At 43.5% G+C, this 13,359-nt stretch overlaps 1 protein-coding gene across 2 annotated transcripts in view; it reads right to left on the bottom strand.

The window, feature by feature from the left end:
* The window catches only part of LOC139546604 (dual specificity calcium/calmodulin-dependent 3',5'-cyclic nucleotide phosphodiesterase 1A-like), a 64,734-nt gene extending 56,029 nt beyond the window's left edge, over window positions 1-8,705 (bottom strand). For both annotated transcript variants that reach the window (XM_071355166.1, XM_071355167.1), the window contains exons 1-2: window positions 7,565-8,705; window positions 1,081-1,107 (exon numbers count right to left, since the gene is read on the bottom strand). In XM_071355166.1, coding sequence (XP_071211267.1) covers window positions 1,081-1,107; window positions 7,565-7,671 — 134 coding nt within the window. In that variant the 5' untranslated portion in view covers window positions 7,672-8,705. The remainder of the gene's footprint in view (window positions 1-1,080; window positions 1,108-7,564) is intronic.
* Between the last annotated feature and the right edge of the window lie 4,654 nt (window positions 8,706-13,359).

The raw sequence follows: 13,359 nt of genomic DNA, 5'->3' as shown, positions 1-13,359 counted from the left end.
ACATGTGACAGACGTGACAGAGTCTGGAGACGCCGTGGAGAACGTTCTGCTGCCTGCAACATCCTCCAGTATGACCGGTTTGGCGGTGGGTCAGTCATGGTGTGGGGTGGCATTTCTTTGGGGGGCCGCACAGCCCTCCATGTGCTCGCCAGAGGTAGCCTGACTGCCATTAAGTACCGAGATGAGATCCTCAGACCCCTTGTGAGACCATATGCTGGTGCGGTTGGCCCTGGGTTCCTCCTAATGCAAGACAATGCTAGACCTCATGTGGCTGGAGTGTGTCAGCAGTTCCTGCAAGAGGAAGGCATTGATGCTATGGACTGGCCCGCCCGTTCCCCAGACCTGAATCCAATTGAGCACATCTGGGACATCATGTCTCGCTCCATCCACCAACGCCACGTTGCACCACAGACTGTCCAGGAGTTGGCGGATGCTTTAGTCCAGGTCTGGGAGGAGATCCCTCAGGAGACCATCCGCCACCTCATCAGGAGCATGCCCAGGCGTTGTAGGGAGGTCATACAGGCACGTGGAGGCCACACACACTACTGAGCCTCATTTTGACTTGTTCTAAGGACATTACATCAAAGTTTGATCAGCCTGTAGTGTGGTTTTCCACTTTAATTTTGAGTGTGACTCCAAATCCAGACCTCCATGGGTTGATACATTTGATTTCCATTGATAATTGTTGTGTGATTTTGTTGTCAGCACATTCAACTATGTAAAGAAAAAAGTATTTAATAAGAATATTTCATTCATTCAGATCTAGGATGTGTTATTTTAGTGTTCCCTTTATTTTTTTGAGCAGTATATATATATATAGAGAGAGAGAGAGAGAGAGAGAGAGAGAGAGAGAGAGAGAGAGAGAGAGAGAGAGAGAGAGAGAGAGAGAGAGAGAGAGAGAGAGAGAGAGAGAGAGAGAGAGAGAGAGAGAGAGAGAGAGAGAGAGAGAGAGAGAGAGAGAGAGAGAGAGAGAGAGAGAGAGAGAGAGAGAGAGAGATAGATAGATAGATAGATAGATAGATAGATAGATAGATAGATAGATAGATAGATAGATAGATAGATAGATACCATGTGACGTACCTTTGAGACGTGTTTTTGTACTTCTGCCTGAAAAACAAGATGAGGGGTGTACATTAGATTAGTAGGCCATACAAGGTACGTCATCGCTCTGACTGTGTCCCAAATAGCACCCCATTCCCTGCATAGTGTACTACTTTTAAACAGATCCCCCTATGGGTCCTGGTCAAAAGTAGTGCTCTATATAGGGAATAGCGTGCCATTTGAGACATAGCCAGATATAAATAATGAGTATGTTTCTGCTCTGGAGCAGTCTGGTCTAGGAGATTCAGATTAGTCATGTACATTTATGTTTTCTCTCTCCTCTCCAGTCAGTCATCTCCTTCTAACTATAGGGTAGTGGAGAACACACACACACACACACACACACACACACACACACACACACACACACACACACACACACACACACACACACACACACACACACACACACACACACACACACACACACACACACACACACACACTTCTTCACCAGGGTGTTTAATCTGGTGTGAAGATCCAGTGAAGAGGAGGAATGTTGCAAAAGAATCACTGGAATTATCACACTCACAGCAATTATTTCAACAGCAGTAAATTATGCATCACACAAAATGTTTTTTTCAGATTTTATAAAAAGTGCTTGAAATTGTACTTTAAAGCATTAAGACAAGAGACAGCTTCAACAAGAAAAGTTATGAGAAAAGAGCAAAATCACTCCAATTTAGCTCAATCATTTTAAAAATAAATTTTCCCTAGACTGTTAGATTGACATGTAGCCCTGTATGTGGCCTATTCCTATACAGATGCTCAGTGTGACATCATGTCATTTCAGGGAGGGGAGAAGTGCTCAGTGGAGAGTCCTGACTATACAATGAGTCTGTGTGTGTGTGTGTGTGTGTGTGTGTGTGTGTGTGTGTGTGTGTGTGTGTGTGTGTGTGTGTGTGTGTGTGTGCGTGTGTGCGTGCGTGCGTGCGTGCGTGCGTGCGTGCGTGCGTGCGTGCGTGCGTGCGTGCGTGCGTGCGTGCGTGCGTGCGTGCGTGCGTGCGTGCGTGTGTGTGTGTTGCTCTTTGTGAGCTGAGGTGATTATAATGCTGGAGCAGAGATTTTAATATCTGAGATCAGGCAGCCAGTCAGTCCGTCAATCAGCCAGCCAGCGAGCGATCACCGCTTACCCCAGCTGTGTTGACTTAGATCAGCCCGCCTAAAGAGGATATACAGGTATCTGCTCTGCTCTACCCTCTGTTACCCCAACTCTCCTCTCCACTCTTTCCTCTGCTCTCCTCTCCTCCCCTCTCTCCTATCCCCTCCTCTTCTTTCCTTTCTTCCCCTCTGCTCTCCTCTCCCTTTCTATCCTCTCCTCCTCTCCTCCTCTCCTCCTCTCCTCCCTTTATATCCTCTCCCTCCTCTACTTCTCCTATCCTATCCTATTCTCTTTACTTATCTCTTCTCCTTTCCTTCCTCTCCTATCCTCTAGAACGCTATTTTATTCTCGTCCCCCTCCCCTCCTCTCATCTATCTCCAATCCTATCTTCTTCTCTCCCATCCCCTCCTCTTAAAACCCCTCTCCTCCCCCGCTCTGCTCCATAGCAACACAACTGTCTGTCTCCTACACCAGTGAGCCACAGGTATTCAGGGGATTACATTGAGAGCAGGGTGTGTGTGTGTGTGTGTGTGTGTGTGTGTGTGTGTGTGTGTGTGTGTGTGTGTGTGTGTGTGTGTGTGTGTGTGTGTGTGTGTGTGTGTGTGTGTGTGTGTGTGTGTGTGTGTGTGTGTAGGTTACTTTCTAAATGTAATCCGTTAGATACTAGTTACAAAATTGTAAACAGTAACGTAACTTTTGGACAACCCAAACTCTGTAACGTAATCTGATTACATTCAGTTACTTTTAGATTACTTTCCCCTTAAGAGGCATTAGAAGAAGACAAAAATACATAACTGGCCATATATGGATGTTACATTTTACTTTATGGGTTGGTTATGTAGGCTTCTTCTAACCCATTGCTTTCTACTACATATAATAATACGATTAAAGTATATCTTTACATTAATATATATAATTTATAAGTCCAAAAATTAATGTAGCAACTACAGATTGCCCATTTAAGTCTATCAAAAGTGTGCGAGTTTGAGCATGTGTCCATTAGGCCTATGGATGTATTTTTATCAGCATGAATTAGATTGAGGAATAAAAGCCCTATGTTTATTCCAAAGGCTGGGATCCACACTATGCAGCTGTTGCTACTTGTTACCTGCTGTCCACTGGTTTCAAAAACAATGATTGATAGGCAGCATAAACTTCTTGAATTCAACTATTATTGGGTTCAAATATACATTTAGATTTGTGAACAACCACAATCCGTAAACCGCAAATAGCTAAATGAGAGAGCAGCAGTGTGACTCACATCAATGTGCTATGTAGATATCAATAATAAGTGATATCTGTATCGCCGTAGACTACACCACTGCTGTCATCCTTACCTCCAAGCGTTTATTCAATTTGGATCATCTTTGGATGCCGACAGCAGTCGCACCATTGGAAGACATAGCTTGGACCGTAGCCTACAAAAGCCCATTCCTGCTCTTTTCCCGCATTTGGTGTGTCATCATAGTGGTCTCTGACTTGTGGTCAGACTCGCTCAGATGCAAAAAAAAATTATTTGCGCTATTGTTCAATGCTGATTTGAACATCATTGAGAAAACAGTGAAGTGTCAAACATTTTTTTTCGCAAACATCCTTTCTGAATTTAAAAGTAATCCTTTAAATAATAATCTAGTTTTTCAAAGTATCTGTAATCTGATTGCAATATTTTTGCTTGCAACACAACGGATTACAGTTACCGTCTTTTTGTAATCCCATACTTGTAACGGATTACATGTAATCCGTTACGCCCCAACTCTGTGTGTGTGTGCGTGCATGCGTGCGTAGAGAGGAGATGCTCAGGGGACAGTGTGTGATTGAGGACTATGTGATCAGGGATTTCAGCGGTGGATTGTGTGTGTGGGCGAAAACATGTGTACTGTGAGTGCACATTATAATGAACTATTGAATACATAATGAGTTTAGACAAGCTTCAGTGATAAACAGTTTGCTACTACTGCGACACGTTTGTCAGATACAAGTTTAACAGCTATATAATCGACCCATTCATTTGTTGTAAACTGTGAAAAATATATATTATGCAACTGCAAATTAGTGTAATCATAGTGCCAGCTGTATTTAGCTTAATCAATCTTATGTGGTAACATATTGATTATAAGGTAAAAAATAGAACTGCTGAAGAACACATATTATACCATTATTACTTCCATTAAATCTTTCATTAATTTGTTCATTCATGTACTGTAAAAACAGTAGGTAAATACAAATACTGATATCGGCTTACAGTAAGTACCAGTCAAAAGTTTGGACACACATTTTTACAAATGTTCTACATTTTAGAATAATAGTGAAGACATCTAAACTATGAAATGAAAGAACACATATTGAATCATGTAATAACCCAAAAAAGTGTTAAACAAATCAAAATATATTTTAGATTCTTCAAAGTAGCCACCCTTCACCTTGATGACAGCTTTGCACACCCATGGCATTCTCTCAACCAGCATCATAAGGAATGCTTTTCCAACAGTCTTGAAGGAGTTCCCACATATGCTGAACACTTGGTGGCTGCTTTTCCTTCACTCTGAGGTCCAACTCATCCCAAACCATCTCAATTGGGTTGAGGTCGGGTGATTGTGGAGGCCAGGTCATCTGATGCAGCACCACCACTCTCCTTCTAGTTCAAATAGCCCTTACCTAGCCTAGAGGTGTGTATTGGGTCATTGTCCTGTTGAAAAACAAATGATTGTCCCACTAAGCACAAACCAGATGGGATGGCGTATTGCTGCAGAATGCTGTGGTAGCCATGCAGGTTAAGTGTGCTTTGAATTCTAAAGAAATCACTGACGGTGTCACCAGCAAAGCACCCCCACACCATCACACCTCCTCCTCCATGCTTCGCGGTGGGAACCATACATATGCAGAGATCATCTGTTCACCTACTCTGCATCTCAAATTTGGACTCACCAGACCAAATGACAGATTTCCACCGGTCTAATGTCCATTGCTTGTGTTTCCTGGCCCAAGCAAGTCTCTTCTTATTATTGGTGTCCTTTAGAAGTGGTTTCTTGGCAGCATTTCGACCATGAAGGCCTGAATCACGCAGTCTCCTCTGAACAGTTGATGTTGAGATGTGTCTGTTACTTGAACTCTGTGAAGCATTTATTTGGGCTGCAATCTGAGGTGCAGTTAACTCTAATGAACTTATCCTCTGCAGCAGAGGTAACTCTGGGTCTTCCTTTCCTGTGGCGGTCCTCGCAAGAGCCAGTTTCATCATAGCGTTTGTTTTTGCAACTGCACTTGAAGAAACTTTCAAAGTTCTTGCAATTTTCCGTATTGACTGACCTTCATGTCTTCAAGTAATGATGGACTGTTGTTCTCTTTGCTTATTTGAGCTGTTCTTGCCATAACATGGACTTTGTTTTTGCCAAATAGGGCTCTTCTGTATACCACCCTTACCTTGTCTGATTGGCTCAAATGCATTAAGAAGGAAATAAATAACTTTTGACAAGGCTCACCTGTTAATTTAAATAAATTCCAGGTGACTACCTCATGAAGCTGGTTGAGAGAATGCCAAGTGTGCAAAGCTGTCATCAAGGCAAAGGATGGCTACTTTGAAGAATCTCAAATATATTTTGATTTGTTGAACACTTTTTTGGTTACTACATCATTCCATATGTGTTATTTCATAGTTTTTATGTCTTCCCTATTATTCTACAATGTAGAAAATAGTACGAATAAAGAAAAACCTTTGAATGAGTAGGTGTGTCCAAACCTTTGACTGGTACTGTACGTATACACACACACACTAAATACATACACTATATATACAAAAGTATGTGGACACCCCTTCAAATTAGTGGATTCGGCAATTTCAGCCACACCCATTGCTGGTAGGTGTATAAAATCAAGCATACAGCCATGCAATCTCCATAGACAAACATTGGTAGTAGAATGGCCTTACAGAAGAGCTCAGTGACTTTCAGTGTGGCACCGCCATAGGATGCCACCTTTACAACAAGTCAATTCGTCAAATTTCTGCCCTGCTAGAGCTTCCCCGGTCAACTGCAAGTGCTGCTATTGTGAGGTAGAAATGTCTAGGAGCAACAATGGCTCAGCCGCTAAGTGGTAGGCCACACAAGCTCACAGAATGTGACCACAGAGTGCTGAAGCGCGTAGTGCGTAAAAATCTTCTGTTCTTGGTTGCAACACTCACTACCGAGTTCCAAACTACCTCTGGAAGCAACGTCAGCACAAGAATTGTTAGTCGGGAGCTTCATGAAAATGGGTTTCCATGGCCCGAGCAGCTGCACACAAGCCTAAGGTCATTATGTGCAATGCCAAGCGTCGGCTGGAATGGTGTAAAGATCGCCGCCATTGGACTCTGGAGCAGTGGAAACGCGTTCTCTGGAGTGATGAATCACGCTTCACCATCTGGCAGTCCGACAGACGAATCTGGGTTTGGCAAATGCTAGGAGAACGCTACCTGCCCGAATGCATAATGCCAACTGTAAAGTTTGGTGGATGAGGAATAATGGTCTGGGGCTGTTTTTCATGGTTCGGGCTAGGCCTCTTAGTTCCAGTGACGCTACAGCATACAATTATGTTCTAGAGGGATTCTGTGCTTCCAACTTTGTGGCAACAGTTGGCGGAAGACCCTTTCCTGTTTCAGCATGTCAATGCCCCCGTGCACAAAGTGAGGTCCATACAGAAATGGTTTGTCGAGATCAATGTGGAAGAACTTGACTGGCCTGCACAGATCCCTGACCTCAACTCCATTGAACACCTTTGGGATGAATCGGAATGCCGACTGCGAGCCAGGCCTAATCGCCCAAAATCAGTGCCCGACCTCCCTAATGCTATTGTGGCTGAATGGAAGCAAGTTCCCGCAGCAATGTTCCAACATCTAGTGGAAAGCCTCCCAGAAGAGTGTAGGCTGTTATAGCAGCAAAGGGGTGGACCAACTCCATATTAATGCCCATGATTTACGAATGAGATGTTTGACGAGCAGGTGTCCACATACTTTTGGTCATTTAGTGTACCTACAGTACATACATTCACTGAAATCATATAATGTACACAATCCTCTCAAACCTACAGTAGTAATTTATACACACTGTAATGTACTGTTTACAAAACAAATATGTACACATAAGAATACCAATGAACCTGCTTCGATATACAGTATAGTGATGGAATACAAAGATACTGCAGCAACGCGTCAGAACTGGCGTTAAACACTGCATCAGTTCTTATAACAAATAAACATTTCTACACAAGAGCTTGAAAGCATCTCACTCGTTCAACCACCCTGACAGATCACGTCTCATGGTCAGCTCCTCGCTGAGGAGGGATGAAAGATGAAAAAGAAAAGGAAGGATAAGAAGAAGAAAAAAAACTTACATTCCCTTGAGTCGCATCCACATTTTCTCAGTCTGCTCAGTCTTTGGGTACTTTAGGGAGCTGCTGTCCATGCCATCTGTGTAAGTACACAGTTCATCCAGATCCATGCTAAATGTGTTATAAAGGTGCAGCGATTAACTGCAGTATCTCAGGTATGTACAGCACAGCAGCTCTCTCTCGGTCTGCACGATGCAGTCTGAAACCCTGAATCCTCAGAGCACTTCTCAGTCTGGTCCTCAAAGCATCATCCCTGTACTGTAGTCATGAGAGGCTTGTGTCTCTTCTTTCCTCTCTACAGCTTCTGCATTACTGCGCTTATTGGCCTATTAGAGTATCAGAGCAGAAAAAGAGACAGCTGCTTCACACAGTGCAACACTGTCAGGCAGGCAGAAATGAACCACTCTCCACTACACACTGACATTCATTGTCTGACTGTCAGATGGTTCAATCTCTCTCTAGAGTACCTCTCGCTCTGTTTCTCTCTCTCTGTCTGTCTCTAGTACCGCTCTCTCTCTGTTTATCTATCTGTTCTCTCGCCCTCTCTCTCTGTTTTTCTCTCTCCAGTACCTCTCTCTCTTTCTCTTTACCTCTCTCTCTCTCTCTCCCCGTCTCTCTCTTGTACTCTCATCACTCTCAGAGAGGAGTGGAGCAGAGAGACCAGAGCTAGGCAGCAGCGAGCGGCTCCACCTCGCAGAGGCAGAGATTCCTTTCTCATCAAGAGGAGTTCAGTTGCATTTGCTCACATCCAGATCCAGTGTAACATGATGTGGCCAGTAGATGCTCATCAGAAGCTGTAGCAGCAGTATCCTCTATGGATCTCACATCACATCCGCTCCATTTGTCCAGGCAGATCCATTGAGAGATGCTAGGGATGTACAATTAGTGTCAGCTGCTTATGACATAATTATCAAGCCCACCTAGAAATCATTCAGCGGCACCACACTGAGAGAGACCATTAGACACTACAGACAGCTGCTGCAGCCAGGGAAGCAGAGCATCGGCAGCTATAGAATAGATTCAATAGATACATGTCCTGGTGCTTGCGTCAGTTCCTTTATCAATCACAAAGGTGCAGTAGTAATGAAATAAAACAGATCGGTAGCAGTGGTAGCATCGCCTGCTACAATGTCTCACTCCCCCATTCCACTACCGTCCGCTCTCACTCTCCCTGGCAGAAGGAAGGAGGGCAGGAGAGCTCTGATGAAAATATGATTGTTTGTGAAGCAAAAGAGGCGTCATGGCTGATTAGTGGGACAGAGGGAAGAATAGAAAGATAGGGCAGATAAGTATAGAGAGATAGTGTAGATGGAAGGCTTGGGCTGGGATCAGTACTGTACATTTGCCCTAAATCTGATCAAACCGCCACAGGACAGATGATCTTACAGTTGTGAGAGAGGGGGTTTTACACATATCTCAAAATAATGACAGAAGCTGGACAAGAGCATGGTCCAATAGAGAAAAAGGAAATGTCCACTTACTGTTCTCAGTGCTACCTTACAGATATGATTCCACTCAGAAATAGTCTCACTGAAACTATTAGAAATACCACCGCAATGAATTATCAAATCTTTCCAAAATCAAATCAAAGTGTATTGGTCGCGTACACATATTTTCAGGTGTTATAGCAGGTGCAGTGAAATGCTTATGTTACTAGCTCCAACAATGCAGTAGAATGCCTAGAAAACACAATGCAAATACACAAATAATCCCAAAAATCTAAACAAGAAATCAAGAAATAACAATCCAGTGTAGATACAGTGAGCATGGGTTAGAATCCAGAATATAAATACGTGGAGTGTATATCATTTGGAAAAGAAGATGGTGTGTACAGTAGTAGGTATATTAGGATAAGCTATGTCCAGAATACAGTATACATACACAGTGAGTAAACAACATTATGTAAACTGAATAGAAATAGAATCTAATAAATGTCACCATATTAAAACAGCACTTCACTCCTCTACCAATAATTATTTCAAGGGTGCACCCTGCACTGTACTTTTCTCTGTGAACAGATTCATCCTAATCATATCCTTGACGTCTGCTTGTCTTGCCTTCATATAATTACAGCACAACAGAGAGCAGCACGCAGAACAACTTAATTGTTTTCAAATTAGCATGGCACGCCAAGCAGAAGCACGTTTCCTCTATTCAATTATACTGGAGTGGTAAAAGAGAGCTTCTCACGATAGAGTCACACACGTTATCTTGCACAAAAAGTAACCTATATCATCTGCAACATTGCACAATATACAATAAGTTATAGGGTAAGCAAAATGGTTAGCGCATAGAATTAAAAAGGTATTGTCGGATATTATTCATCCTAATCAGACAGGTTTTTTACATGGACGATACATTGGAGACAATATAAGACAAGTACTGTGTCACGGCCGTTGAAAGATGAGGACCAAGGTGCAGAGTGGTGAGCGTACATTTTCTCTTTATTTGGAAAAAGACGCCGAACAAAACAACAAACACTACAAAAACAAACCGTGAAGCTAAAGGCTATGTGCCCTAAACAAAAGTCAACTTCCCACAAAGACAGGTGGGAAAAAAGGCTACCTAAGTATGGTTCCCAATCAGAGACAACGATAGACAGCTGTCCCTGATTGAGAACCATACCCGGCCAAAACATAGAAATAGAACATCATAGAAACACAAAACATAGAATGCCCACCCCAACTCACGCCCTGACCAAACCAAAATAGAGACATAAAAAGGATCTCTAAGGTCAGGGCGTGACATACTGGAAATCAAATCAAATGTTACTTGTCACATGCGCCAAATACAACAGGTGTAGACCATACAGTGAAACGCTTACTTACAAGCCCCTAACCAACAATGCAGTTTTAAGAAAATACCTAAAAAAAGTAAGAGCTAAAAGTAGAAAATAATTAAAGAGCAGCAGTAAAATAACAATAGCGAGGCTATATACAGGGGGTACCGATACAGTGTCAATGTGCGGGGGCACCGGTGTCGAGGCAATTGAGGTAATATGTAAATGTAGGTAGAGTTATTAAAGAGACTATGCATAGATAATAAACAGAGAGTAGCAGCAGCGTAGAAGAGGGGGGGTGGGAGGGGGGGGGGGGCAATGTAATTAGTCTGGGTAGCCATTTGATTAGATGTTCATGAGTCTTATGGCTTGGGGGTAGAAGCGGTTTAGAAGCCTCTTGGACCTAGACTTGGCGCTCCGGTACCGCTTGCCGTCTGGTAGCAGAGAGAACAGTCTATGACTAGGGTGGCTGGAGTCTTTGGCAATTTTTAGGGCCCAACTCTGACACCGCCTGGTATAGAGCTCCTGGATGGCAGGAAGCTTGGCCCCAGTGATGTACTGGGCCGTACGCACTACCCTGTGTAGTGCCTTGCGGTTGGAGGCCGAGCAGTTACCATTAAGAGACAGTGATGCAACCAGTCAGGATGCTCTCGATGGTGGAGCTGTAGAACTTTTTGAGGATCTGAGAACCCATGTCAAATCTTTTCAGTCTCCTGAGGGAGAATAGGTTTTGTCGTGCCCACTTCACGACTGTCTTGGTGTGCTTGGACCAAGTTAGTTTGTTGGTGATGTGGACTTGAAGCTCTCAACCTGCTCCACTACAGCCCCGTCGATAAGAATGGGGGGGGGGGGGGGGGGGGGCGATAGAACACTATGAAATATCTGGGAATACAGGCCTGGTATTCATAGCTGACTTTGAAAAGGCCTTTGATAAAGTGCATATGGAGTTTATATACAGTGAGGCAAAAAAGTATTTAGTCAGCCACCAATTGTGCAAGTTCTCCCACTTAAAAATATGAGAGAGGCCTGTAATTTTCATCATAGGTACACTTCAACTATGACAGACAAAATGAGGGGAAAAAATCCAGAAAATCACATTGTAGGATTTTTTATGAATTTATTTGCAAATTATGGTGGAAAATAAGTATTTGGTCACCTACAAACAAGCATGATGTCTGGCTCTCACAGACCTGTAACTTCTTCTTTAAGAGGCTCCTCTGTCCTCCACTCTTTACCTGTATTAATGGCACCTGTTTGAACTTGTAATCAGTATAAAAGACACCTGTCCACAACCCCTACATATACACACTACAGTGCAAAGGTTTGGGGTCACTTAGAAATGTCCTTGTTTTTTAAAATAACATCAAATTGATCAAAAATACAGTGTAGACATTGTTAATGTTGTAAATGACTATTGTAGCTGGAAACGGCAGATTTTTTATGGAATATCTACATAAGCATACAGGGACACATTTTCAGCAACCATCACTTAAAAGGCTAATTGATCATTAGAAAACCCTTTTGCAATTATGTTACCACAGCTGAAAACTGTCGTGCTGATTAAAGAAGCAACACAACTGTCCTTCTTTAGACTAGTTGAGTATCTGGAGCACCAGCATTTGTCGGTTTGATTATAGGCTCAAAATGGCCAGAAACAAAGAACTTTCTTCTGAAATTCGTCAGTCTATTCTTGTTCTGAGAAATGAATGCTATTCCATACGATAAATTGCCAAGAAACTGAAGACTTCGTACAACGAATACAACAGGTATTCTCTAAGAAATAGTGCAAAAAAGGTGAACAATAGGTAAGTAAAGAAATAAAACAACAGTAAAATGACAGGCCTTATACAGTAGCGAGGCTATAAAAGTAGCGAGGCTACATACAGACACCGGTTAGTCAGGCTGATTGAGGTAGTATGTGCATGTAGATATGGTTAAAGTGAATATGCATATATGATGAACAGAGAGTAGCAGTAGCGTAAAAGAGTGGTGGGTGGTGGGACACAATGCAGATAGCCCGGTAAGCCAATGTGCGGGAGCACTGGTTTGGGGTAGTATGTACATGAATGTATAGTTAAAGTGACTATGCATATATGATAAACAGGTCCCAGACGTGCTCAATGGGATTGAGATCCAGGCTCTTCGCTGGCCATGGCAGAACACTGACATTCCTGTTTTGCAGGAAATCACGCACAGAACGAGCAGTATGGCTGGTGGCATTGTCATGCTGGAGGGTCATGTCAGGATGAGCCTGTAGGTAGGGTACCACATGAGGGAGGGGGATGTCTTCCCTGTAACGCACAGCGTTGAGATTGCCTGCAATGACAACAAGCTCAGTCCAATGATGCTGTGACACACCGCCCCAGACCATGACGGACCCTCCACCTCCAAAAATTGATCGCGCTCCAGAGTACAGGCCTCGGTGTAACGCTCATTTCTTCCACGATAAATGCGAATCCCGACCATCACCCCTGGTGAGACAAAACCGCGACTCATCAGTGAAGAGCACTTTTTGCTAGTCCTGTCTGATCCAGCGACGGTGGGTTTGTGCCCATAGGCGACGTTGTTGCCGGTGATGTCTGGTGAGGACCTGCCTTACAACAATCCTAAAAGACCACAGTCCAGCCTCTCTCAGCCTATTGCGGACAGTCTGAGCACTGATGGAGGGATTGTACGTTCCTGGTGTATCTCGGGCAGTTGTTATTGCCATCCTGTACTTGTCCCGCCGGTGTGATGTTTGGATGTACCGATCCTGTGCAGGTGTTGTTATACGTGGTCTGCCACTGCGAGGACGATCAGCTGTCCGTCCTGTCTCCCTGTAGCGCTGTCTTTGGCGTCTCACAGTACGGACATTGCAATTTATTGCTCTGGCCACATCTGCAGTCCTCATGCCTCCTTGCAGTATGCCTAAGGCACGTTCACGCAGATGAGCAGGGACCCTGGGCATCTTTCTTTTGGTGTTTTTCAGAGTCAGTAGAAAGGCCTCTTTAGTGTCCTAAGTTTTCATAAATGTTACCTT

The sequence above is a fragment of the Salvelinus alpinus genome, chromosome 20 (assembly GCF_045679555.1).
Source record: "Salvelinus alpinus chromosome 20, SLU_Salpinus.1, whole genome shotgun sequence".
Lineage (NCBI taxonomy): Eukaryota > Metazoa > Chordata > Actinopteri > Salmoniformes > Salmonidae > Salvelinus > Salvelinus alpinus.
Note: the sequence above shows the minus strand (reverse complement) of the source record. Positions and strands in the feature narration are given on the sequence as shown.